The sequence below is a fragment of the Lontra canadensis genome, unplaced genomic scaffold, assembly GCF_010015895.1.
Source record: "Lontra canadensis isolate GAN:19392208 unplaced genomic scaffold, GSC_riverotter_1.0 scaffold17, whole genome shotgun sequence".
Classification (NCBI taxonomy): Eukaryota; Metazoa; Chordata; class Mammalia; order Carnivora; family Mustelidae; genus Lontra; species Lontra canadensis.
In genome coordinates, this window is record NW_022631011.1 from 1031435 (window position 1) to 1058620 (window position 27186).

The following is a 27186-nucleotide window of genomic DNA, read 5'->3' on the forward strand; positions in this document are numbered from 1 at the left end:
AGTTTTGTTTTTTTTTTTTTCTTCTAGACCTGTCAGTCACTCTCAGATATGTAATGCTCCAGAGAGCATTTTAGAATTTAAAAGGTATGTTCTGTGGAACTGTTGAAAGCAAAAATAGCCTTTTTAAATGCTTTGGTAACATTAAGCCTATGTGGATACTTCAATAAGGATTAATATTATCAGTATTTATTATGACAATTTGCTGGCTCTAGCTGTACAGGTTTTTTCTTTGTTGTTGTTGTTTTTTTAACTACAATTCTTTTGTTGTCTGTCCAGTCTTGTTTATATTTTGTTCTTTAATTACCTTCAGAGTTAACATTTTTTATTGAGTACAGATGTTGCCCATTTTCCTACTGGGTTGTTTGTCTTAATAGTTACAGTTTATATTTTCTGGATTTTGGTCCTTCCTCACATGTGCTGGAAATTTGTTTTTCATTTTGTATGTTTTCACTCTGTTTCTCTCTTTCCAGTACTTTTAAAAACTCTTTTCCAGTAATTGAATTTATCTGCCTTTTCCTTTATGGTTGGTGCTTTTTATATCTTTTTTTTTTTTAAGATTTTATTTATTACTTATTTGACAGAGAGAGACACAGCAAGAGAGGGAACACAAGCAGGGGGAGTGGGAGAGGGAATAGCAGGCTTTCCGCTGAGGAGGGAGCCCTATGTGGGGCTCGATCCCAGGACACTGGGATCATGACCTGAGCTGAAGGCAAAAGCTTAACCGACTGAGCCACCCAGGCTCCCCGGTGCTTGTTGTAGCTTAAAAAAAAGCCATTCCTATTCTCAACATGAAGATATTCTATCTAAAAGTTTTACAGTTTTGCCGTAAACATGCAGTCGTTTAATCAACCTGGGAAAAAATTGTGTGTAGTGTTATATGGGAGTGCAATTTAATTTTTTCTGACACCATTTTATTGACCACATCATTCTTTCTTCATGTATCTGGAATTACCTCTGTCATGTCCAGTTTCTACACATGGGATGGGGGTCTTTCTCTGGATTCTCTCTTCTGTTCCGGTGATTACTTTGTCTCTTTATGTGCTAATACCACAACATCTTAACTAATTATGAGACCTCATTAATCAAATCTGTATATTAGGTAAACCAAGGTCCCACCTTCTTTTTCTTCTTCAGTCTTGGCTGAAGTATGTTGGCTATCTTTGGCCATTTGCACTAATGTCTAGCTTTTAGAATCAGCTTACCAAGTTCCACAAAACACTCTTTGAGATAATGATTTAAATTGCCCTGAGCCTATAGATCATTACAGGGAAAACCGACATCTTTACAATATTGGGTCTTTTAATCCATGAAAATGGTACATCTGTATATTTAACTCATTTTTTGTGGCTTTCATTGAAGTTTTTAAAATTTTGACCTAAAAATATCAACATCATTAGACTTTCCTGGTGACTTGACATTTTATGACACTGTTGCAAGTAATATTTTTAAATTTGTTTTCTAAATATTTTTAGTGACATAGAAATGATAATGATTTTTAATATCAATTGCTATACTTTCCTGCTGGTTCAGCATCTTGAATTTTTGTATATACACTCATAACATGTATGAATAGCAATAGTTTTCTCTTTTCCAGTCCTTATACCTTGTTTTTCTTGCCTGACTACACTAGCTAGGATATGATTTACACTGTTAAGTGGAAGTGGTCATAGTAACATCCTTGTGTTATTATCTCTGAGGAGATGTTTCCAGTATTACTGATAAGTCTAATGTTAGCTGTAGGCTTTTATAGTTAGTCTTTGTCAGCTTGTAGAAGTTGCCTGCCATTTTTATGTTGCTTAGAGTATTTTAGTATGTATAGGTGCTGAATTTTATCAAATGCTTTTTCTGCATGAATTGACATGATCAGACATTATTTTACTACATTCATTTGTTAATGTGGTAAATACAGTGATTGGTTTTCTAATTTAAACCAACCTAGTATTAGTAGGATAACCCCAATTTGGTAATGAATTTTATTATATGTTACTAGATGGGCAGTTATTTTCTTTCAGCACACTGAAAATATTATTCTAATGTGTTTCGGTTGTCATCGTTGCTAGTGTGAAGTCAGCTATCAATCAGTCTCTTGGGTCTTTGAAAGTAATGTATCTTTTCCCGTGGCTGCCTTCAGGATCTTTTCTTTGCTTTCAGTATACTGCAGTTTAGATAATGGACTTCTTTTTATTTTGCTTGGAATGCACTGGGCTTTCTCAACCTGTTTTGCACAGATTTTCAGTCTTTTATTCGTTAAACTTGCAGGCCTTATCCAGTGGATTTGTCTGATACTCACATTATCACAGGAGCCCTTACAGGACGGCTTTATGCTCGGTTGTTTCTGCAGGTTCTTCTCCATTATGGTCCTTGTTTCTGTAGGTTACGTGCTCATTGTGCTTAGAATTTTATTTGATTTTATTTGTGGGATTTCTTTGCTGTTTGGGCTGAAAGTCATATCCTGGGGAGGATTTGCATTTGCTTCAGCAGGCACCTGCTAGTCAAGGTCATTCTAATTAAAATCTTGAAGGTTCTCTGAGGACTTACCTTCGATGATGTGTTTAGTCTGCAGACTGGGTCCAGGGCTGGCTTATGTTTCCATATTCTCTGTAGCATTTTCTTCCTTTCATTCTTTGTCCAAGTTTCATAGCAGTTGATTTTCTTGTAGTCGCCTGAGATGGTAGAGTGGGAGTGCCAGTGATGGTTTATTTCTGGCTCATCCTTACAGGGAAGCCTCTGCACTTAGATTGGGAGGATCTCTCTCTTCAGGTGGGCTCTGAGTTTTATTTTGTATTCCCTGAAGGGGCCAAGGAGTTGGGGGACTCAAGGTAACCTAGTGTGGGCAGATGCTGTTAGGGCCAAAACAGGCTGTGGTATTCTGCTCATCTTCTGGTTTGTTGCTTTATTCAGGTCTAAGAAATCCTTATTTTCTTCCTTGTTCCTTGAAGCTTTACACACACGTGCGCACGTGCACACACACGCAAACACATATACATGTATCATATACATACATATGCACCCTTGAACAGCATGTGTTTGAACTGCGCTGGTCCACTTATATGATTTTTTTTTCAATAAATACAGTATAATACCGTAAATGTACTTTCTCTTCCTTACAATTTTCTTAACATTTCCTTTCTCTAGCTTACTTTATTGTAAAAATACAGCATACAATACATACAACATACAAAATATGTGTTAATCTAGTGCTTGTGTTATCCATGAGGCTTCCAGTCAACAGCAGGCCATTAAAGCAGTTACGTTTTGGTGGAGTCAGAAATTATACTGGATTTCCAACTGTGCAGGGGTCAGCATCTCTAACCCCTGTGTCATTCAAGGGGTGTGTGTTTGTGTGTGTGTGTAATCTAGTATTGTTAGGTTTCATTTGGAGCATTAATTTGGTCACTTAGCCAGCTATATTATAGGAAGCCCAAGTCCAAGAATGAGTTGGTTTTGTTGTTGTTGTTGTTGTTGTTGTTGTTGTTGTTGTTGTTTTTAAGCAAAGAAGCATACCAGAGTTTATTCATCCACAAATACGTATTTACTTTTCAAAGGAGTCAGCATAGGAGATTACAAGTTTCTGCCATTGCTCAAGATATATTTGGAATCTTTTTTTGGAATTGGTTTCAGAGCTGTAACATAATCTTTTAAATATCTTTATTACCTACATTTTTCATCCTTTGAAGGTGAAACTTGGGCTTACCAAAGGATCCAGCAACCACACTCCTAGGTATTTACCCAAATAAATGGAAAACTTCTCTTAACGCAAAAACCTGTGCATGAATGTTTATAACTGCTTTATTCAGGATCACTGAAAACCAGACAGACCAAGGTAAAATTCAACCGGAGAATGGATAAACTGTGGTATATCCACATTGTGGGGTACTATTCAGTAGCAAGAGGAATGAGCTTTATTGATTCTAGCAAAAACATGGATGGATCTTAAATGCATTTTGCTAAGTAAAAGAAGCCCACCCCAGCAGGCTACATATTCTATGATTTTATTGATAGGACATTCTGAAAAGGAACTAGGGACAGAATATCAGTGGTTGCCAGGAGTGGTGGAGAGGAGAGCAGCTGACTACAAAGGAGCTATACAGGGGACATTATAGAGTGATGTCTTTTATACTTGTTTGTATGTCTGAAGTATTTTATTATTATAAAAACAAAAATGGAAGAAAAAAATGAATAAGCTTAAAAAAACTAAAAATGAAGTCCCATTCTCTTCTCTTTAGTTACCCTACTGTTCTTATCCACTCTGTAATTTTTAAACAGTACATATACCTTATATGCCACTGTATATATGATGTAGCTCATAATAAGAAAATTTTAAAGGGGAAAATATACAGAAGGAAAGTTGAATCTGGTTAAGGTAGGGGAAACATCTCCTGACTAAAATTACTTTATAGCTTAAAATTTCCTTCTCGGTGACCTGTAAACACTGATAGCTCCTTGATTACATATACCATATCAGGCTATCATTCTAGAGATGGGCAATTAGAACATTTGCTTCCTTCCTTCCTTTCTTTCTTTTTTAAGATTTTAAAAATTTACTTATGTATAGAAAGAGTGCACATACATGCATGTAAGCAGAGGGAGGGGCAGAGGAAGAAGGGGAGAGAATCTCAAGCAGACTCCACCGGAGCCTGACATGGCTCTCTCTCGACCCTGAGATCATGACCTGAGCCAAAGTCAAGAGTCGGACACTGAACCGAGTGGGCCACCCAGGCGCCCCTCAGCACTTTCATCATATATAGCAAAAGATGAAAAAGATTTTGCCCATGATTTAAGGCTTCCATTCACCCATTCTTCAGAGTACATTTGCTCATATTTAAAATAAATTTTTGAATGAATTGTTCCACCAAAGAATTATTTTAAGAAATCTAAAAGTAAATAGTAACTTCTCTTTTAGTATTCCCCTTCCTATGGTTTTAATTCAAGATTTTTTTTTTTTTTAAGAAAAATCAAACATTGTAGAAGTTCTATGGATCAAATTTTAGATTTTTTTATTTTTTAAAACATTTTTTTTTTCCTGAAAGAATCAGCTTAACATGAAGCAGTATTTTTCTGGATATGAATGATATTTTTGAAGACTTACCAGTTTTTAATTGTCCATTGTTTCCTAAACCGTATTTTTAATTTCATTTGCTCTCTCCTAGGGAATGAAGGATGGCAGCACGCCGTGCGTTAAAAGCTGTTTTGGTGGATCTCAATGGCACACTTCACATTGAAGATGCAGCTGTGCCAGGCGCCCAGGAAGCTCTTAAAAGGCAAGCTATTCTCCAGGTTCAGCTGACAAATATGTTTGTAAGTGCCATTTTACCAAGGCAGATCATTAGCTAAATGGATGGCCTTGGGATGGCATTTCACCAGCTTACCATATATACAGGAACTGCCTTGGGTTTAGCTAGAAGATGTATGCACTGTAATATCCTCCAAACACTGTTTTCTAAACCTTTATTAGGTTTGGCCTTTTGATCTAGTGCTTTTGTTCTGTGTGTGTGTGTATGTGTGTGTCTTTATCTAAGTCAGTAATGTAAATTTGGGAATAAAAACTTAAGATTCTAAAGTATGGTATAAATACCCATTGGAAAATCACAAATGAATCCTGGAATCACAAAATGAAACACACACGTACACAAAGGCATAGTTCTGCCCACTCCCTTTACCCAGAATTTAGCATTGAGTGTGTAACTGCTTGAGTAAAATTTAGTAAGAGGCTTGAAATTTTATATTGCTTTCTGTCAACTACATATAATGCTTTTGAAGTCTAGAGACTAGCTTACATTTCTCTCTCTTTTTTTTTTTTAATTTGAAATACAACTTTACTCTGATTCTAAATGAAGAGGAGTGGGAATGACAGTGACAGACGAGATTACGCCACTGGATATTGTGATGGGATTAGAGCAGTCTCATATCTGAAACTCAGGAGGGAACGGTTGCGTTCCAAAACAGCTAAATATGCAGGTCCAAAAAATGAAGGTACTTTTTTAAACGACCACATTGACTCCAAAGCCCATTCATCTCCTTCAGCATCCACAGGTTAAGCACGTGTCCAGCTCGGCTGTATCATAAAGTGGCAGACATGCTGCACCACTGACATCATAGGACAGTTATCCTAGAACTAGACTTCTGCCGCTGGGCTCCAGCTACCGTTCTTCTTGGGTCACCGTCCTCACCCCAGGGAGCAGGTGTCTGAGCAGCCTCCAGCTTGTGCTCTTCCTGTGCTGGCTGAGCTGGCTCTGTGTCTGCCAGTGGTGGGGCAGCAGCAGACATGGCCACACACCCACACAGCACATTGGGCCTGTTTTCACACCCTCGGACCAGATCTCTATGCCAGTTAGGCACATTCTTGTAAGTAAGCCTTGGCATTACATCAGATATTACAGTGGCACCCTGGGCTTGGATGTCACAGCCATCTCTCAGCCCACCAGATTTCTCCTGACGAGCCGTATCCCATACGTTGAACTTAGTAGGTCCTCTGTTGGTATGGAACACAAAGGGATAGACCTCAACACCCAGGGTGGCTCCATACTTCTGAAATTCAGTCTGATGATGTTTCATGAACATAGTTTTTCCGGTACTACCATCGCCCGCCAACACAAGTTTGAACTGGACTTGGGGTTCTCCTGGGGCAGCCATTGTGCTGGTGCTTCCAGAAGCATCTCCGGCTGTCTGGCTGAGCTCTTCTATTTCTGATGTATCAATCACAGTACTTAACACAAGTCTGCATACAAACTGGGGACATGGGAAAACTTTATTAAAGTGAACTGAATGTGTTTGCTTCTGAGTTCTGAAAAAGGTACTCATCGATATGACACAACTAATAATGTTACTAAGTACTTTCATCCTGAAATAATTTAGGGAAGTTTTCAGAAATCAGCAGTAGTGAGCCTGTGGTGCTTATCATTTTCCAACCTGAAAATATTCATAGTATGCTGTTAATTCAGAAAATATTGTGACCAGGGTCACAGGGCCAGGTAGTAGAGCAAAAGAGTGACACAGACTTTGGACTCTCAAGGAGCTTATTTCCCATTGGGGGAGTCAGTAAACATGAAGAGGCTTTTGTATCTGGTAGACTTCAGTTGGAATCTATCATTTTCTTTAGAATTATGGTATCTGTTAGAAGTGGACATGTTTAAAACCAAAAGAAAACCCATTGCAGGGTTGGACTTTCTCTTGACACAGTTTCTCTCCTAGGTAGGATTTCTAGGGAAAAGGATGCCTGTTGTTAGTCCATTCTACTGGGTAAGAGCTTTTGCTGCTTTGATGATGAGCTTTCTACTATGGATCCAAAGAATTTCTTTCTGGTGAACAGTGTACAACATTTCTAAGTTGCCCAATAAGCTGTGAGCCTGCCAGTCTTGGGGGACGAGAGTCTACACACTATTCTCTTACTGGCACTGCAGGCTTTCCATCCCAAAGAAATCACTGTACTCTTGTCACTGCTGGTTTGGGTTTCTGTGCATACAAAAGAAACTAAGGGAAGTTGAAGGACTAGTCAAAAGAAAAGTGTTTTTAAAAATCCTCATTAAAAGTGATGTGGTGGGGCTCCTGGGTGGCTCAGTGGGTTAAAGCCTCTGCCTTCAGCTCAGGTCATGATCTTGGTCCTGGGATCGAGCCCCACATCGGGCTCTCTGCTCCGCGGGGAGCCTGCTTCCCCCTCTCTCTCTGCCTGCTTGTGATCTCTCTCTGTCAAGTAAATAAATAAAATCTTTAAAAAAAAAAAAAAAGTGATGTGGTAATTTCCATTCTTGTACTGGTTCATTTTTAATTATGTTGATGGTAGTTATGTTGAAGTCACCAGTTTCTTTTGAGAGAGAAATCACCAAATTTAATGTGTTTTTCAGAAAAGCTATCACACAGATATTATACAGATAATCATGATTACAGTGAACCATTTAATCAAGGAAATGTATTTAATGTTCTTTGGGTGAATACTTAAAAATGTTTTTTCTGATTTATTTGCTTGCTTGTTTTAAATTGTTATTAGTGCTGTTATGTTTTGTGTCCATTCGAAAGAGGCATAAAATAAAAAGCAACAGGGTATCGATACAAAATTTTAAATTGTGGTTAAATTAAAATTATTTGTGGATTTTAGATTAAAATATTTTAAGGCTAAGAAAATCATTTCCATTTTTAAAGAAAGCTAGACTATCACGAATTCTCATTCTGGTTGCCAGTTTAAGTTCCAGGAGCAGATCACGGAATCAAAACAATCCTGTATGTAGGTAGTTCAAGGGGAAAACACATTTCGGTGTGTACAACTGGAATGTTTCTTTGAGCATTCCAGATAGTTTCTGTTGATTAACTTAGTAACATATTGAGGGTTTAGCCTGACTCTGATTGACTGCTGAAGTGTCCCCTGTTCTCTTCACATAGGAGTTCAGAAGTTGTACCACAACATAGATCTGAGTTGCCCATGGGCTCTACTGACCCCCTTCTGTGCAGAGCTGAGCAGTCACTTAACTCCTGGCTTCTTTTGTCCCGTCTTTAGGAGAAGGCTGCACTAGTAGATAATCTCTAAGATAACTTTCTCTCTCATAATCTGTGAGTAAACTTTGTTTTGTTTTGTTTTGTTTTGTTTTTTCATTTCTTTACTAAAACCCTGAGGTAAAACTCAGTTTCAGAAGGCCTTCAGAGAGGTAGACATACATAGCTTTTACAGTTAGACGGTGCAGCCTTCGAAGATGAAGCAGTCCACAGGGTGCGGATGGTTTGTAAAAATCTGGATAGGTTACAAAAACAAGCTTATTGGCCATAAAAACGTTGGCTTGGTGACGAACTCTTCATTTTCTGACCTCTGGCAAGTTCTTGTAAATCCAGTTTTATGGGGCTAGAGTGTAAAAGCTGCTTGTTGACATATGAATTTGACTTTTCCCAGGTTGCGTGGAGCTTCTGTAATGGTTAGGTTTGTGACCAATACAACCAAAGAGAGCAAGCAAGACCTACTGGATAGGTTGAAAAAATTGGAGTTTGATATCTCTGAAGATGAAATATTCACTTCACTGACTGCAGCCAGAAATTTAGTAGAGCAGAAGCAGGTTCGACCCATGCTGCTAGTGGATGATCGGGCGCTCCCTGATTTCAAAGGTAGGGGACATTGGGAAATATACAGAAATTGGTTCTTCACGTTTGCTTCTAAGGCATTCTTAAAACTGGACATTAAAACATTCTTAAAACTGGACATTTTGTCAGATTTACTCTTATTATTGAAATGGTCAACAGATAGTTTTAATAAGTTCATGTTTCTCAAATCTGGTTTCTTTGTTGTTGTTTTTAAGATTTTATTTATTTATTTGACAGAAAGAAACAGAGCCAGAGAGGGAACAAAGCAGGGGGAATGGGAGAGGAAGAAGCAGGATTCTTGCTGAGCAAGGATCTAATGCGGGGCTTGATCCCAGGACCCTGGGATCATGACCTGAGCTAAAGGCAGACGGTTAATGACTCAGCCACCCAGGCGCCCCTCTCAGACTTCTTTTGACTACATGCTACAATATGCACACATAATATAGTAACCCAGTCGATAAGTATTTGTGTTTATGTGTGTTAAACAATACTTACTCCTACTACATGAGATGTACTCCATTTTCTGTTTGGTTTACTTTATTGTTTGTTTGAATTTGATGCTGCTTAGAGCCCTCTAAATTAGCTTCACAGTCTGCTAATGGATCATGGCCCACAGTTTGAAAAAACACAGGTCAGAATCACTTTATGTATTATAATCTTCAATCCAGGAGCCACTGTATTAATTTGATTAAATGAAATATGTTGGAATCTTACATTTTACTTTAGTTTTAATGGAATTAATCTGATCCCATTTATAAATGATTGATTATGAGGAGTTTCTATTTATGATGGGTTTGGCTTTTGAGGCTGATGAATAAATCTTAATAATACTGTGAAAAAAGTAGATATTCTGTATCATGTGAAGTTTTTACAATGACCATAAAATACTTTTAATCAAAATAAAATAAAACTTTTTTCTTCAAAAAAATTAACAGACCCTGGGAAAATATCCTGTTTTTTATGAAGCTTTGCCACATTACTTCTTTTTATAAATGACACTCAGAGTGAAATGACACAATATAGAAAAATGGGTATAAGTACCTCATTATAAAACCTTATGATGGTTTTACAAATAATGATTAGGGAATTCAGCGTGACTATATTGTTAGGCAGAACCTAGAAACTTGTCCTATCAGGAAGTAGAACAGTGTATCAAGCAGTTATTATTTGTAAGAAACAGAAGCCAACTTTGGCTGAATTAAACAGAAAATACATTTATTAAAAAAATATGGGGCGCCTGGGTGTCTCAGTGGATTAAAGCCTCTGCCTTCAGCTCAGGTCATGATCCCAGGGTCCTGGGATCAAGCCCTGCATCTGGCTTTTTGCTCAGCAGGGAGCCTGCTTCCTCCTCCCTCTCTGCCTGCCTCTCTGCCTACTTGTGATCTCTGTCAAATAAATAAATAAAATCTTAAAAAAAAAAAAAAGAATCTGAATGCTGACAGGAATATAAAATGGAGCACCTCCTATGGAGAGGAATTTGGCATTAGCAAAACTGGGTATAAAGCAGAACTGCCACTTGTAGGAATCCATCCCTAAGAAGTAGTTACAAAAATACACCATGGAATGTGATTAGAATTGTTCATTATGGCCTTATTCGAAATAACAAAAGATTGGAAACAATATGAATGTTCATTGGAAGGGGCTGATTGTTTCAACTATGATATGTCCACAAAATGGAATGGCTTGTAGCTGGAAAATAAGGAAGGGCAAATTCTGTCTCCTGATAAGGAGTGGTCTTCATAGGATATATTAAGTGAAAAAGCAGGGTGTAGGAAACCTTACATATTTTTGTGTAAGAAAATGAGAGAGAAATGGATATGTGTTTGTCTTATATTTGTGAAAGGAAGCTAAAGAAGAATAAGTGGGAATCTAGGAAAAGTGATTTATCTAAACAGGAGGAAGAAAGAAAGTGATTAGGAGACAAGACTTCTCTGCAAGTACCTTGTTTATAGCGTTGCCTTTGGAACCATGTAAATGTTTTGCATGTTTGAAAGGCAGTTAAAAAGTAAAAAACAAGCCAGTCCCTGAAAACCAAAATCAAATTGAAACAAATAAATTTAATTCTATATCAAGTTGGTGACATATTCACTCAGAGAAAAGACTTATTTCAAATGACTTTAAAATACAGTATTTTTTTTAAAGATTTTATTTATTTAATTGACAGAGATCACAAGCAGGCAGAGCAGCAGGCAGAGTGTGGGGAAGGGGGGAAGCAGGCTCTCTGCTGAGCAGAGAGCCTGATGCAAGGCTCGATCCCAGGACCCTGAGATCATGACCTGAGCCAAAGACAGAGGCTTAACCCACTGAGCCACCCAGGTGCCCCTAAAATACAGTATTTTGATGGTTCGTTCCATAGGGGGGTAAATTCTAAGGATAAAAGCACTGCAAAGAGATGGCATGATAATGTATGTTGAAAACTCAAAAGACTCCACCCCAAAATTGCTAGAACTCATACAGGAATTCAGCAAAGTATCTGGATATAAAATTAGAATGCACAGAAATCAGTTGCATTTCTATACAATAACAATGAGAGTGAAGAAGACAAATTAAGGAGTCGGTCCCATTTACAATTGCACCCCAAACCGTAAGATACCTAGGAAAAAACCTAACCAAAGAGGCAAAGAATCTATACTCAGAACTATAGAACTATAGTTCACTCAGGGAAGAAATTGAGGAAGACACAAAGACATGGAAAAACATTCCATGCTCGTGGATTGGAAGAACAAATACTGTTAAAACGTCTATGCTACCTAGAGCAATCTATACATTTAATGCAATCCCTATCAAAATACCATCAACTTTTTTCACAGAGCTGTAACAAATTATCCTTAAATTTGTATGGATCCAGAAAAGACCCTGAATAGCCAAAGGAATGTTGAAAAAGAAAGCCAAAGTTGATGGCATCACAATTCTGGACTTCAAGCTCTATAACAGAGCTGTGATCATCAAGACAGTATGGTACCGGCACAAAACAGACACATAGATCAGTGGAACAGAATAGAGAGCCTAGAAATAGACCCTCAACTCTATGGTCAGTTAATCTTAGACAAAGCAGGGAAGAATGTCCAATGAAAAAAAGACTTGTCCAAAAATGATGTTGGGAAAATTGGACAGACATATGCAGAAGAATGATACTGGACCATTTCCTTATACCACCCACAAAAAGAGACTCAAAATGGATAAAAGACCTAAATGTGAGACAGGAATCCATCAGAATCTCAGAGGAGAACACAGGCAGCAACCTCTTCGAGCTCAGCCGCAGCAAATTCGTGCTAGACATGCCTCCAAAGGCAAGGGAAACAAAAGTAAAATGAACTATTAGGACTTCCTCAGGATAAAAAGCTTTTGCAGAGCAAAGGAAACAGTTTACAAAACCAAAAGACAACTGACAGAATGGGAGAAGATATTTGCAAATGACAGATAAAGGGCTAGTATCCAAAATCTATAAAGAACTTACCAAACTCAACGCCCAAAGAACAAAGAATCCAATCAAGAAATGGGCAGAAAACATGAACAGACATTTCTGCAAAGAAGACATCCAAATGGCCAACAGACACATGAAAAAATGCTCAACATCACTAACCATCAGGAAAATACAAATCAAAACCACCTCATACCAGTCAGAATGGCTAAAATTAACAAGTCAGGAAATGACAGATGCTGACAAGGATGCAGAGAAAGGGGAACCCTCCTACACTGTTGGTGGGAATGCAAGTTGGTGCAGCCACTCTGGAAAACTGGGTGGAGATTCCTCAAAAAGTTGAAAATAGAGCTACCCTACCACCCAGCAATTGCAGTACTAGGTATTGACCCCAAAGATACAAATGTAGTGATCTGTAGGGGCACATGCACCCTAATGTTTATAGCAGCAGTGTCCACAATAGCCAAACTATGCAGATAGCCCACATGTCCATCAACGATGAATGGATAAAGATGTGGTGTATATATATAGTGGAATACTACTTAGCCATCAAAAAATGAAATTTTGCCATTTGCAACAATGTGGATGGAACTAGAAGGTATTAGGCTAAGCAAAATAAGTTGATCAGAGAAAGACAATTATCATATGATCTCACGGATGTGGAATTTAAGAAAAAAACAGGATCATAGGAAAAGAGAGGAAGAAATAAAAGACAATGAGATGAGAGGGAGACAAACCACAAGAGACTCTTAATCATAGGAAAACAAACTGAGGGTTGCTGGAGGGGATAGAGTGATGAAGGGATGGGATAACTGTGGGTGATGGACGTTAAGGAGCCTGTGTGATGTAATGAGCACTGGGTATTATATTAGACTGATGAATCATAGACCTGTACCTCTGAAACAGTAATACATTATATGTTAATAAAAAATGAACTGCAAAGGAATCTTAAACTGCATTCAGTAGTCTTAGTGTTGTTAGTAATGTAGTTAGATATTATTTTTAAAATTATAGATACAAAACAAAGTAGTAATTACACTAGTATTGGTAGTACCCGTGATTTTATGTATAAGTGAAAAGAGATAAGAATATAAAAATCAAGCCGTGTATTACCAATTTTGAATTAAAAATACCATTATCAATTCCCTTTTTCTCTTAAAAAAAAAAATTCTCTAGATCTTGTACTGCAAAGGCCTAGAAGCAGTGACAGCCAGTGCTTGCTGGTGGCGTACTACCAGTACTGAACTACTACTCAGTATTTGTGGCTACTAGTAAGGAGGCAATTGGAAATCTGGGTATCGCTCTTTCTATTTCTGCCCCTCCCATTTTGGTGGACTCTATGTTGATGCTTCAAGGCAGGCAGTGAGAGAGGAAAATAGGAATTGGTATATAGATAATCTGCAGAACCTTTAATCAGATCTTTAATAACTGCGATGGTGAATGCACTTGTTCAGTTGTCATATCTAAGGTTCTGTTACCAGATACCAAGGCCTTAAAATAATGATAGAATAATATTTGTGGAACTGAGAGTAGATGAGGCATTAAGTAGGAAACTGTAGAATCTACGGTGCACTCCTTATTTATCATGAGTGTGTTCACCTCAGCTGTGTCAATTAGAAAGTCTAATTTCCCTTGCCTCTTGGACTTTTAGTCCCTTATCAGTTGCTATTGATCTGATAGCTCATAGAGAACTCAGTGGCTGTTCTTGTTGATTGTAATCAGTAAAGCTTTTAAAAGTTAGAAATTGTCCCTTGTTTGAGAGCATCAAGTTGTAAGTTTCCATTGGGATCTTCTGATTACTAAGCATTGTGACACCAGGGAAAAGGAATATGCAGAAATACTAGAAAATTAAAAATAACGAAAACAAACTATTTAAAGTATTGCTTATACCTCCAAAGTACTTTGGGCAGAATAATCTCTTAAATTTCAGATTATGGCTACAGCAAAAATTTGTATTTGATCGACTAAAGCTATTTTATTATAAAATATATCATTACTCTTAACTGCACTTTTCAATAATTACATATTTTTTCCATTCCCAGGAATACAAACAAGTGATCCCAATGCTGTGGTCATAGGATTGGCACCAGAACATTTTCATTATCAAATACTGAATCAAGCATTCCGGTAAGTCTCTAGCTATTTATTTTTCATCTGATCATATGCTCCTCTCTTCCCTTCCTGAGTCTCTGTCATGTAAGGTTATAGATGTATTTCGCTTTCTGGCCACCCAAATTGTACATGAGGGTAGATGCCTTCAAGATCACTTCAAGATCAACATTAAATCATATTTATTACTATCTTGCTTAGTTTTTAAGAATTAATCAATATGTTAAAATGTGATGATCATTGGGGTTTTTCTGGTTTGTAGAATCAATACCCTGGGACAGAAATTCATAATAATATTGCAGCTCTGAAGTTAGCAATTTTGTAATGGAACCCAAGTCCATCTGCCTGGTGGGGCTCAAAGCCAGTCCCTGAGACGTCAGTTTTGCAGCAAGGAAGGAGTTTATTTGAGAGGCAGCTAAAGGAAGAGACTGGAGGATAAGCCTCCAATCTGCTTCCTCAAAGGGGGAGAGAACAAGGGTTTTATGATCAGAGGGGTTGAGATTACCTACATATTGCTGAAAAGGGCAGGGAAACTTACATGACTCTTCATGAGAAAAGATGGAGCGTGATCACTGAGCAAACATAGATGTAACATCCCATGTTCACTTTGGGGTGGAGATTTAACCTCAGAATGAGGTAGAATTCAACCCCTGACGTCAGAAGGTTATCTTGGGGCAAAGAGTAGAAGTGGCTATAGGCATGCTCTGAGAACTGGTGTAAACTGAATGGGGTTTTGGTCTCCTTATCTCAGGGTAGATATGCTGGGCGTGGCTTTTCCTAGGCTAGAACCCTGTCAGATGACCTTGATTCCAGGCTTCTGGAGAGACAGCTAGTAGATATGTTAGTAGGGTCTGAAAATATGTAATGACTGATGAGGGGGCAACAGTTCTCTGAAAAACAAGCTTTAAACTTTCTGCTCATTTTAACCTCATTTATCCTGTGGGAAATAGTTTCAGTTTTATCTTTTATTATCATTCTTTTGATTCTCCATGGACTATGCTATTGTCTGAAGGAAGGTATATCATCCCGATTAATGCTCCAAAAACAATACACGCGATTTCTTCCTCTGGAGATAATCTAGGGTATGGAGAGAAGTTGACACATTTGACCATACTTTCAAAGAGACTATTTGGTAAGTGATAATGATAGTCTGAACTGGGATGGTAGCAGTAAGGATGAAGGAGCAGATTCAGGTAGTGTCAACATGACTTGATGGATGGTTGGGTTTAGGGGTGAGGAAGACCAGTGAATCAAGGCTGATGTCCAGATTTCTAACCTGAGCACATATGACAGAGACACCCCCTGTCGGGGTTCAGGAGGTGATAAGTTTAGGTTGGGGCTGTTCGTCCTTTGGGATGTCTAACTGGAAATGTTCCAGTGGCTGCCAGTAGAAATGTGGGGAAATACAACATGGAAAATGTTCTGAATCTTCACTTGTGTGTCCATTTTGGTTACATGAACTTTGCACTGGCTGCTTCAAAAGGAAGACAGCATCCTGGTTCTTACACTTCAGATAAATTGGAGCAGAAACTACCCACAAATATGCTCTAGAGGGAGACTGATTTTTTTTTTCCCCCTTGGATTTTTCATTTTTCATAGATTTTTCATTTTTCATCTTTTTTAGTTCTTGTCAAGCCATTAAACAGTGTAATTTGCCTTTCAGTTTATGACAAGTTCAGTAGTTCTAAATATTGCATCAGGATACGCTGAACTTGTGTAAACATTTTTTGTAATGGCTTGGTAAATTTTTGGTATTTAGTTACAAAGAATGCCATAAAACCATCGTTTTCTTACTAGTATGAAGATCTGTAAGAATCATTCTAACATATACTTGATGTAGAGTCATTTCTTGATGTAGATGTCCGGTAGTCAGAATGTTTGCAGGAAAGTTTAAAACTCACTGCAGGGTTCACACATCTGGGCTCATTATTTGCTGCTGATCTTGGAAATCTTTGTGGCCAAAAATAGCACTTTGGGAGTAACCACCTTTTCTCTTTGTATGAATATTTATTTTAGATCCTTGGTTAATAGAAACCTTGGCTACTTAATGCACTTTTATTTGTGACTCTCTTACCCGTCACTGTGACAGTCAAGCCTTTGTTTAAAAGAAATAAACTCACTTTTCATAGTTGTTCAGGATCCATTTGCTGTACGTATTTCCTGAAGATCCATTCTGTGGTGCACTGCTTGAAGTTACACTTTGGGGTGTCTGGTAGTAAAATTCTTCTTGCTTCACCTACTTCAGTTATCCTCCTTTAGCTTCTTGGGTTGGGGGTAGGGGGGTGGATTATCTAGCTGCTCCTTAAGTAAGGTTTACCGCTATGCCAAAATCAGTTTTCATGTAAATGAAGAATCTGCTATGATTTCTTACTTGTGAACTTAACCCACTACCTTTTATCCATTTCTTTAACCACAGAATTCAAGGAGAGGGTATTGATTGATTTTAGTTGGTAATTTGGGAAGGACATATTTAATAGGAAGTTGGGAGGTTTCTGTCTTAGATGAATACTAGACTCAGGGTAATAAAAATGTATGTTGACATAATACTGACTTTGTAATTGCTCGGATGCTGTCTAATTAGTACACTTCCCTAACCATATCGATTTTTTTAAACACTACATTTTAAAGCATTACAGTGCACTTATAGGTCAACTCTAATTTCACAAATGCACTTAACAGCTGGGTGGAGAATTAACAGAAGGATTTTAGGTCTTGCCCTTCTTTGCATATTGATGTCTCCACAGAGACTGTGCCTTCCAACCAATGACTACAGCTGTTTGGATTGTGTGTGGCAAATATAGACATCTCAAATAAACCACCGATTAGTTAAATTACTATTCAGGTTGATAATGAGAATAAACATTGGATTTTAAACCCCGTTGCATCGCTGCCTTGAATAACAGCTTCGGGGCATATCGCCCTGAGGCAGACACATCAACCTTCCACATTACACTGCCTCTTATTTACTGTGTTTTGAATGGGTAAACCCATTCATAAACCCATATGTAGACCCATACATAAATGTATGTAAGCCCCAAGCACATACAGACACACACACATATATAGCACAGTCTGTCTACAGATTTGTCTTAAATGTCTGAATGAAACTGAAAAACCTGAATTTAAAGAATTGATTTTGGGGAAGGATAAGAACCAGCTATAGGGAACAGAAATGACTTGGGTTTGGGTTCTAGAAGACATTCAAAAGCTAAGAGCCTTGGATGGCTTTTCCCCTTTTATCTAACACTGAAAGATACAAAGTGTAATATAATGAACACTCATATGCCTGTCAGTCAGTTTAAGAAACAAAAACTGTCAGCACATTGGATGTCCCCTGCGTGTGTGTTCCTGACTTTACCACCTAAGACCTAGAAGTAATCACGGTCATGAATTCTGTGTTGATCATTGTCATATATTTCTTTGTACTTAGCGCATACGGCAGGTGTCCCTAAACAACATGTAGTAGTATTTTGTGCGTGTTCTACTCTATCAGTGTTGCTTTATCTGCTGGTAGTACTGTTGGATTCATCACCACGAATATCCCCAGCTCCAGTACATTCATTTGCACAGCAACAGTACTTGCTTGTGGCTAGGTCTCTTTTCATCTGCTGACCTGAGTAAGAAACCTAAAGCTTGAGCATTTTAGTAGTGGACCAATTATAATTAAGCCTCGTGATCTCTATTAGGAGAAAGGCTGCTGGGCAAACAGATCACTTAATAACAGATCACTTAACTTAGTCACAAGACTAAAAAAAAAAAAATCAGCGCAAAAGTAATTTTAAAAAGTCTTCATTGTGGATAAGTTTAAATGCTCAAAAAGGAAAAGAATAAATAAAATTACTTGTAATCCTGCTACGTAAAGAGAGCCCCAGTTAACATGCTAGCACGTAGCTCATTTGTTTCCATGTCCATAAATACCAGATAAAAATGAGAATGTACGTATACTCTGGGTTCACTGGCTAACTCCACTTTTGTGCATGTTTATCTGTGTTACTAGTCCTCCAAAACACATTCGATTGCCACAGCATATTCCACTTTAAAAAGTACAATACACTTCCTATTGTTGGCTCTTTCCAGGATTTTGAAGTTAGTTTTTGAAAAATGAAAGCACGTTTCTTTAAATAATATTTATATTTATTCCTTAAGATTGTTTTCAGAAGTATATATTGCTGGGTCAAAAGGATTTGGGAGGAAAACTACAGAGAATTGCTTAACCTAGGAAAAGTTGTAATTTTTGGTGTTTTTTTTTCCTAAGAGCAGCTACCTGTAGCTTCTAGAGGAGCTTCTTAAAATATCGTTATAACGAGGTAAATGATACCGAAACTTTCACAATTAAATGCAGAGATGAAGTGTACTTAATAATAATGTTTTGAAACTTTGTTAGTGACTTCTCTTCTATAATTGTTGCCAGGTACAGGAGTCCTCCCAAAGTCTTAGATGTGTGCAAAAATTAGGGGGTTTTGGTTTTGGGGAGGAGATCCTTATCACCATGGATGGTTTCTGTTCAGTGTTGAATTGCTTTCTTTTCCCTATCTCCTTAAGAAAAAAATAAAATGTTTTTATTACTCCAGTATATTCAGTTCCTTCGAAAGGGAAGAAAAAATCAACAGTAATGGCCTCGGTTATTAGTGCATTTGGACAGGAACTCCTGAACTTTTTCTGGGTATTCAGAGCCTTGGGCATGAGGAATTCCAGAACAATGTGGCAGCAGGGCTTAAAGTAGAAATCATTTCTCTGGGCTTCTTCTCTTTTGAAAGGGCTATGATGCAGTTTTTTAAATTGAAGTCCAGACTATAAAATAAAATACTTGTAAGTAAGAAATTGTTTAAGACTTAAGAACTTGAATTATATAAAGCATTCCATTAGTATATGCAGGAGGACAACTTAATATGCCAGTCTGAAAATCAGATTACAGAATTGAGTTGATTATCGGCCACTAAACGACTCTTACTTTTTAATCAGTGGGGAGATTCTTTTATGGTCAAGGCAGCTCTTGCTACTCCAAATAAAAGCTTCCAGTGAATAATTCACATAAATATATTATTACTGATTTTTTTAATTTGATGTATAACATGCATGGCAGAGTATACAAATTGTCAGTATATGACTCAGTGAAATTTTACACTTAGATATACCTGTGTAACCCCCACTCTGATCAAGGACCAGAACATCTACAGCACCCTAGAAGGCTCCCTATCCCAGTCAACACTACACCTTCCTTACAGTCACCCCTATGATTGCTGTCAGTGTTGCGGGTTCTTGATCTTCATAGGAATGAAATCATATAATTGTAGCATATTTGTCTGCTTTTGAGATTAATCAAGTTGTTGCATGTAGCAATACAGTTCGTTGTTAGTGAGATTTTCCTTTGGTATGTTTCATGATTTACTATCATTTTAATTTGGGCTTTTGGTAGTTTGTGTTTCTCAGGTTGATGGATTTTAAATGTATTGAGTGTCAAGGCTTTGGTAGTTATCCAGTTTAATGGTTCTTAACCAGGGGCACTTTTGCTTCCCAGGGGACATTTGGTAATGTCCGGAGACATTTTTGGTTGTCACAACTGGGGAAGAGGCTGCTGCTGTCATCCAGTGGGGAGAGACCAGGGGCGCTGCTAAACGTCCTATGCATATAGGACAGGCACCACAACAATGCCTTTTCCAGCCCAAAGTATCACCCGTGCTGAGATTGAAAAAGCCCTGATCTGTTTCAGCCTCTTCGTTTGATAAGAAACCAAGGCCCACAAATATGAAGTGATTTGCTGTTAGCTATTTTAAGTAGCATGGATCCCATACTTCTGTATTTATGAAGAATAATAATTGCCATTATTGTCAGGCAGACACTGTAAAAAGGTTTGCATAGATCCTCTCTAGTCCTAGGAAGGTAAGCATCACTCCTCATGTCATGCGTCAGGACCGAGACAGACGGAGCTTCATCCATTAATTCAGTAAACATTTGGTGAGAAGTGCCAGTGTTTTTTTTGTTTGTGTTTTGGAAGTCAGAGATAACAGCGATGAGTAAAACTGATGGGCATAGTGGAAATTATATTCTGGTGAGGAAGACCAATCACAGTTGAGTAAGAATGATGAACTATGGGAAGTGATACAAAGGGAAAAGGGTGATGAGAGAAGAGATCAGAGGCGAGGAAGAAGTCCACTTTACATGTGAAGGTTGGAAATGCTTCTTCGTTGTGCTGACGTTGAAGCTGAGACCTGATGAATGAGCAGAAGACAGCTGTGTGAAAAACATGGGGAGCTGTGTCAGGAGGTGTAGGCACAAGAGAGTGGCATGGTTTTTAAGAAGTTGGAAGAGACTGCTGTATCTGGCACATGACCATCGACTGAGAAGGTGACTTAAGATTGGAGATGTAGGTTGCGGTGAGGACTTCGGATTTTATACTATTTGCAGTGAGAAGTTGTTGAGGGCTTCTGAGTGGGGGAGGGATGTGATCCTATCTGTACTTTTAAAACTCCCATATTGCCTATACAATGGCTTGGAAGAATGGAGCAAGAATAGAAAGCAGGAAGGTTGTTTGGGAGACCGTTGCAGAAGTTCAGGAGAGGAGGAAGACAGTTTTGAGATATTTTAATTTTTGTTTTGGAATTGGAAATTACTGGATATGTTAATGAGTAGGGGTGAAGGGGGATGGGTGAAAGGGAGAGGTCAAGGATGGCTCCTAGGTGTCTGGTTTGAGGACCTGGGTGAATATATTGGGATGGGAGAGATTGGGGCATGGTTTTGGGGGGAGCAGAAAGGAAGGGACTCCCTAGTTTGATGTTGGACATATAAGAAAGGTCTGACAATCATTTAAGCTGCCATGTGATTTCATTTCCATATGCTCCATCTTCCATGGAAATGATGAAAAGTTGATTGTTTTCCTAGAAAAGTTATTTAGAAAGACAGTATAGTGCATTTGGAAGAGGACTCGATTGGTTTTCAGATGTTCTCTGGGTTATAGTTCTCCTTGGTGGTGCAGTCGATCATGGCCAACATCTCCAGATGATCTCTTCATCCAATGACAGGGCGTGTTGGACCTGATGTTCCTCGAGGTCCCTTTCAGCAGAGTTTTGTAGCTATAAATGTGAGTTATCCCCTTAGCTTTCCTCTCACTGCTCTGCCTAAGATTTCTGTATTATGGCCCTGCTTGGCTAGGGCATGTTACAGGTTTTTTACTTTGCCTACATGGGATTTGCAGCCAGAGATATTTGAATCAGGCCTTCTTTGTGCCTTTTCCCTCCTCTTATTTCTTGAACCTCAGTGGTTTTATGGTGAGATACAGACAGAAAATTGTCAGACTTCCTGCTAATGCATTCTTCGTTATAACAAAAGCAACTGACCCTTTGCGGCCCTATCTAGGAAGTGTAAAAATACTCCCAAGTATTGGCGTGTCTATTTTTGATATTTTTAAAAATGTTTAACTATAAAAGATCTTCTAATCTGTGTTCTAGAACATGTTTATCTTTCAGTCCATCCTGAATATGGCTTGGCTCTTCAAAGATTCGGTAAATCCCATGTTGTGCACAGAAGGAAGGTAGAAGCAGGAACCTCTTCCATGAGAGATGCCTATCCAGCCTCGTGGAGAACCTGTTCCCATTTAGAGAAATGTGGAGGAACCCGCAGTTTCAGCCCTTCCAGGGAAGGCACTGAAGTACTGCCTGGGAATTAAAGTACACACATCAACCAAGCTGATAAGTCTTATCCCCAGTTAATATATAATAAAATATTAACAAAGCTAAATCAAATGAGTTTTTAGTTTAGCTATGTAAGTGGAAAGCAATTTTGAGGTCTGTTGCATAAAGAATTCCAGTTCCGTGGTAGAGTAGCAAATAAATGGGATTGGGGGTGGGGTGACAAGAAGTGGGGCTAGATAAATCAACCAGCATTATCTGACTGTTGTCAGCAGTGGTTCTTTAAGGCCAACATATTGGCTTTATCAGGTTTCCTAACAGTTGGATTTCAGGATCTGCTTTAAGAAGTTAATTTGTATGAATGTTAGTGAATACATTTGAAGGATCTATCCTGTGCTGTGAGCAATTCGTAGTAACTAACAATAAGGCCCTGTAATAGTCCAGTATTGGTTTTTACTTAATAAAATATTTAATCTTAAATGTCTGAATTCTGCATCTCCCACAGGAAGGCATTTCTGTGCCCACTGACAAGAATAATTTAGCAGTTTCATAGTTGAAACTTAATTACTCATAATTGTGAAGGGTAAGATGTGATGAATTCCTCCTCGATGGACATACTAAATATTTTAACTAAGGAGATGACTTAAAGTAAATCAGGCTAGTGAGATCATTTATTACATTGGTTAAAAGCAGTTGAAGAAATCTATCCTGTCCCGAATTCCATTAGAGGAGAGTACGTGCATGGCTGTTTTCTGCCCTGTGACTGCGGGCGGCGCTGTTGGGATGGGCGGCAGGTGTTTGGGGATGGGGGTTAGCTCTCTGTGGAGTTTGGGTCTCAAACTCCGGTTGCCCTTCCCATCGGTCTCAGGGCATTTGTCCTATGTCGGGACAAAGGAAGGGACTTGACAGCATGGGCTTTCCTTTAAGCCTCACTGGTGTGTTCTTCAGGGAAGATGGCTTGAAGCAGTCAAAGGTAGAATGAAAAGGTAAAGGCACAAGAGAAAGTGTTTGTAAAATGGTCTTCTGAATTTCTGACTGAAGAAGAAACTCACGTCTTGGAGTAGAAGAAGAGGAATGCAGGTATTTCCGGCGTTAGCGAGACCATCCGTGCAGCAGCAGTTGTCTTGCGTTGGAAAAGGCTCCAGAGCCTCCTGCTTGCCATTAGGGAAGGCTGAAACAACCTGTCTCGTTAAGTTAAGCTTCTTCCCTCGAGTGTCTTACTTAGCTTTACTTCTCTTCATTCTCTTTCCCTGGTGATTCGGGTAAAGTGTCTGAAACCGCTAAAGGTAAAGGTTGAAGCAATCCCAAATTTAATAATCTATCACCTTTCTTTTGCGTATCTGAGTGTAATTCCCAGCAGTGCTTCGCGAATTCATTAGAAGACAGCAAGTCATTAAAAGTTAATAAGAAACTATTTGTTTCTGTGAGTGTGAATAAAGCCACTTTGTGAGCCTGACATGCTTTTCCAGTTATAAAAGCCTTGCTTTCTTAGCCACTTTCCATTTTCTCTGACTCCCTAGCTTACTCCTGGATGGGGCCCCTCTGATAGCAATCCACAAAGCCAGGTATTACAAGAGGAAAGACGGCCTCGCCCTGGGGCCTGGACCATTCGTGACAGCTCTGGAGTATGCCACAGACACCAAAGCCACAGTCGTGGGAAAACCAGAGAAGACGTTCTTTTTGGAAGCATTGCGGGGCACTGGCTGTGAACCTGAGGAAGCCATCATGATAGGAGATGTAAGTAGAGAAGCCCAGGAAATGGCCAGAGCTTACCCGTCTGCAGGCTAGAACCAGCTTCGCCGCCCTGCTTTGAAACACAAAATGACTCTTCCTGTGGTATCAGGTGGTAGTAAGTGGGCGCCTATAAACAGACCTGCCAATAGCCGGTTAGCGATACTCTTGTAAAGAATTGAAATTCTGATTACTTCTGACATCGTTCATGGCGTGGTGTATACAATCAAAAGACCATTAAATGCAAGTCAGTCAAATGCCTTATATGTCTTTTTGAAGAAAACCTCTACACAGACTTAAGGTTTTTTGAATATTATGTATGTAGAGAGCAATGTATACCTACAGAATTCTACCATTATTGATTTTTTTCCTAGTATATGCTTTATGGAAGAACTTCCCAGTCAGTGTGCCACAGATAGCTACAGATATTGATCGCCTTGGCCCTCTGAGTGGTAGGGCTGGACCTGGACGATCGGAAGCTCTAGCCAGTGAGCTCTGGCTGGGCGCACCTTTTTTCCCAGTGTCCTGGGGACAGGTCTACGTGTGCCATGAGGGGGAAAGAGCTAGAAAGCACACCACCTTGTGGCAAGGAGAGGGGCAAGGATTATATTTCAATTTTAAGTCAACACATTGGGCTGAAAGACCGTGGAGGTTGTCTGCTCCACACTTCATCATCTGATAGACTGGGACGCTGGAGCCCAGAGAGGTAAAGCTCCACGCCTGAATTCCCGCAGCTAATGAGTGGCCCAGCCAGAAGCAGAATGCAAGGCTCCGTACTTCCTCCAGAACTAACTATGGACCCCTTGCCTGGCTCACTTGTGATGGTACAGCCCAGTGCTCCTCTCCCGTCCACGTCCTTCCTTGCTCACCCGAACCCAAACATGATAATCACTAAACCTGATGCTGCTTTGAGAAACCACCTCTTCGGTCACATCTTTTCCTCCTGGCAAATCTTTAGCTGACTTTTCCAGGCAAATACATGTTTGAAGTGGAGACGTCAGAATTCTTTATCCCGGGAGTTACCAGTATGGGGACAGGGTGGGAGGCGGGAAGGACATTTGATGGCAGCATTCAGCTGCCTGGAGGGTTGCTTGTTACCAGACGGCAGGTTTTCCTTCCCTCGTCCACTGTTTCCCACCTCCCTTCTTCCTTCTCTCCCTCTCCCCTATCTCTGCTACTTCACTAGGGCAAGTTTAGATGCAATGGAAGGTTTCAAGTTAGACCTTGGATGAGGATTTTGATATTCTAAAACTCATCCCCAAGGTCTGTTGTTGAATGGTATCGATTTTTGAGGAAAAGACTTTTCTTCAGACATGGTCTGAATGAATCCTGTCTGTAAAGTCCTATAAAGACGTAAGATGGCAGGGTTGATTTTCTTTCTTTCTTTTTTTTGGGGGGGGGTGGGTGGTAGGGTACAGAGGGAAAGGGAGAAAGACAATCCTAAGCAAGCTCCATGCCCAGTGCGGAGCCTGATGGAGGGCTGGATCTCACAGCCCTGAGATCACAATCGGGGCCGGAGTCAAAAGAGTTTAGATGCTTAACCAACCGAGCCACCCAGGGGCTCCAAGCGTTGTTTTTCTTGATATTTCTTCGAGTCCTTGGATCTTTATTACCTGGTGTTTATCATCACAGTCAACCAAGTGTATTCATCTCTATCTTGGGTAAGAATTGGAAAGAGGAGCTACCTACTCTAACTGACCTGTTATCCCCAAGTGTGAAGTGAATCTCAGAAAATCTCAGTATTCTGATTTGGCTTGATTCCACCTTCGAGGGACAGCTGGATGGAGAGTAAGGGTGGTGTGTTACATGGGTAGCAGCAGAGCCGTCTTCCAAAGGTCGTCCATTCACGGTCTGCAGTTGGATCATTCACCTTCAGAGCTGCCAGATGAATAAGATGCTTTTTCCCATGATCTGTTTTAAGAGGAGACAGATGTGCATGTGGAAAACACAAACTGAAGATGTGCTGTCTTGCTTGGTCACTGGACTTCCTACTCTGTTATACACCTTCCACTTCGACACTTCCCTCTCCAAATGGCATGCTTCGTCGGTGGGTCCCATGTGGATTTTACTCCCTTTTCTCTTGTTTTTTGTTTTTTGTTTTTTGTTTTAGATTTTATTTATTTTATTTGACAGAGATCACAAGTAGGCAAAGAGGCAGGCAGAGAGAGAGGGAGGAGGAAGCAGGCTCCCTGCCGAGCAGAGAGCCTCATGCGGGGCTCGATTCCAGGACCCTGGGATCATGACCCAAGCCGAAGGCAGAGGCTTTAACCCACCGAGCCACCCAGGCACCCCTCTCTTGTATTTTTTTTTTAACTAAATGCTTTCTTTATCCTTTTCTAGGATTGCAGGGATGATGTCGGTGGGGCTCAGAATGTTGGCATGCTGGGTATCTTAGTAAAAACTGGTATGTATCTTCTGCATAAGCCTTCTCTCAAATAGGATGGTAAAACACACAGTTGCTTAAAGACATCAGTCTTTGCAGAAATGACAAAGCCCACTGAGCACTTTAATTCTCTTTCTGCCTCAAAGCAAAAATAAAAGGGGCTCAGGATCTCAGGGAAAGACATTGTGGGAGGGCCCATGCTGCATAAAAATTGAAAGATCAGAGAGAATTCAGAGGTTATTTTAAAACTTACCCAGAGATAACTGTGCTGGTTGACAATTACTATTTATATGATTTTCTTGATACACAAATCACCACATTGGAATGGACCAAAGTTGACTGATTTGGGGATGTTCTATAAAAGTATCTTTTTTTTTTTTTTTTTTTTTTTTGGTGCCAGCAAAAGATGATAAAGTTGGTCTCCTTAGGAACTTGTGGGCTAAGTGATCTGATACTTTCTGTTAACACTTGTATTTTTTTTTTTTAAATCACACAAAGAACTTTTACTTACTGTTTTAGGAATTATTTCCTATACCCAAAGTAGGTATACTCTTTGTGGCCCTTCAGAGCAAACTTAAGACAGGAACTTCCTGGGGAGGACTCAACTAATATGGTATTATGACGACAGAGGACCCAGTAGTGTGCTGGGTCCTGGCCCCAGTCCGCAGTGAGTGGACTTCATAGAGTGCCCAGGTTCATAGAATGCTAGCGGAACCATTTAAGAGGCTGTTCCTATGAAGGAAGATTTAAACAAAGTCTCAGAAGAGCCACAGCTTGGACATTTTTTAGAAAAAGTACATTTACTCCCAACTGACATATATTCAAGAAAATGTGGTTGCATAAAAGCTATTTTAAAT

The 27186-nt window shown here is 39.3% G+C and overlaps 1 protein-coding gene across 3 annotated transcripts in view; it reads left to right on the plus strand.

Annotated features, from left to right (window-relative positions):
• HDHD2 (haloacid dehalogenase like hydrolase domain containing 2) overlaps positions 1–27186 on the plus strand; it is a 34337-nt gene that overhangs the window by 2757 nt on the left and 4394 nt on the right. For 2 of the 3 annotated variants that reach the window (XM_032859459.1, XM_032859458.1), the window contains exons 2-6: positions 5151–5261; positions 8876–9084; positions 14524–14608; positions 23736–23952; positions 26287–26350. In XM_032859459.1, coding sequence (XP_032715350.1) covers positions 5161–5261; positions 8876–9084; positions 14524–14608; positions 23736–23952; positions 26287–26350 — 676 coding nt within the window. In that variant the 5' untranslated portion in view covers positions 5151–5160. Of the gene's footprint in view, positions 1–3677; positions 3722–5150; positions 5262–8875; positions 9085–14523; positions 14609–23735; positions 23953–26286; positions 26351–27186 lie in introns of all 3 variants that reach the window. The other variant, XM_032859460.1, reaches the window with a different exon arrangement.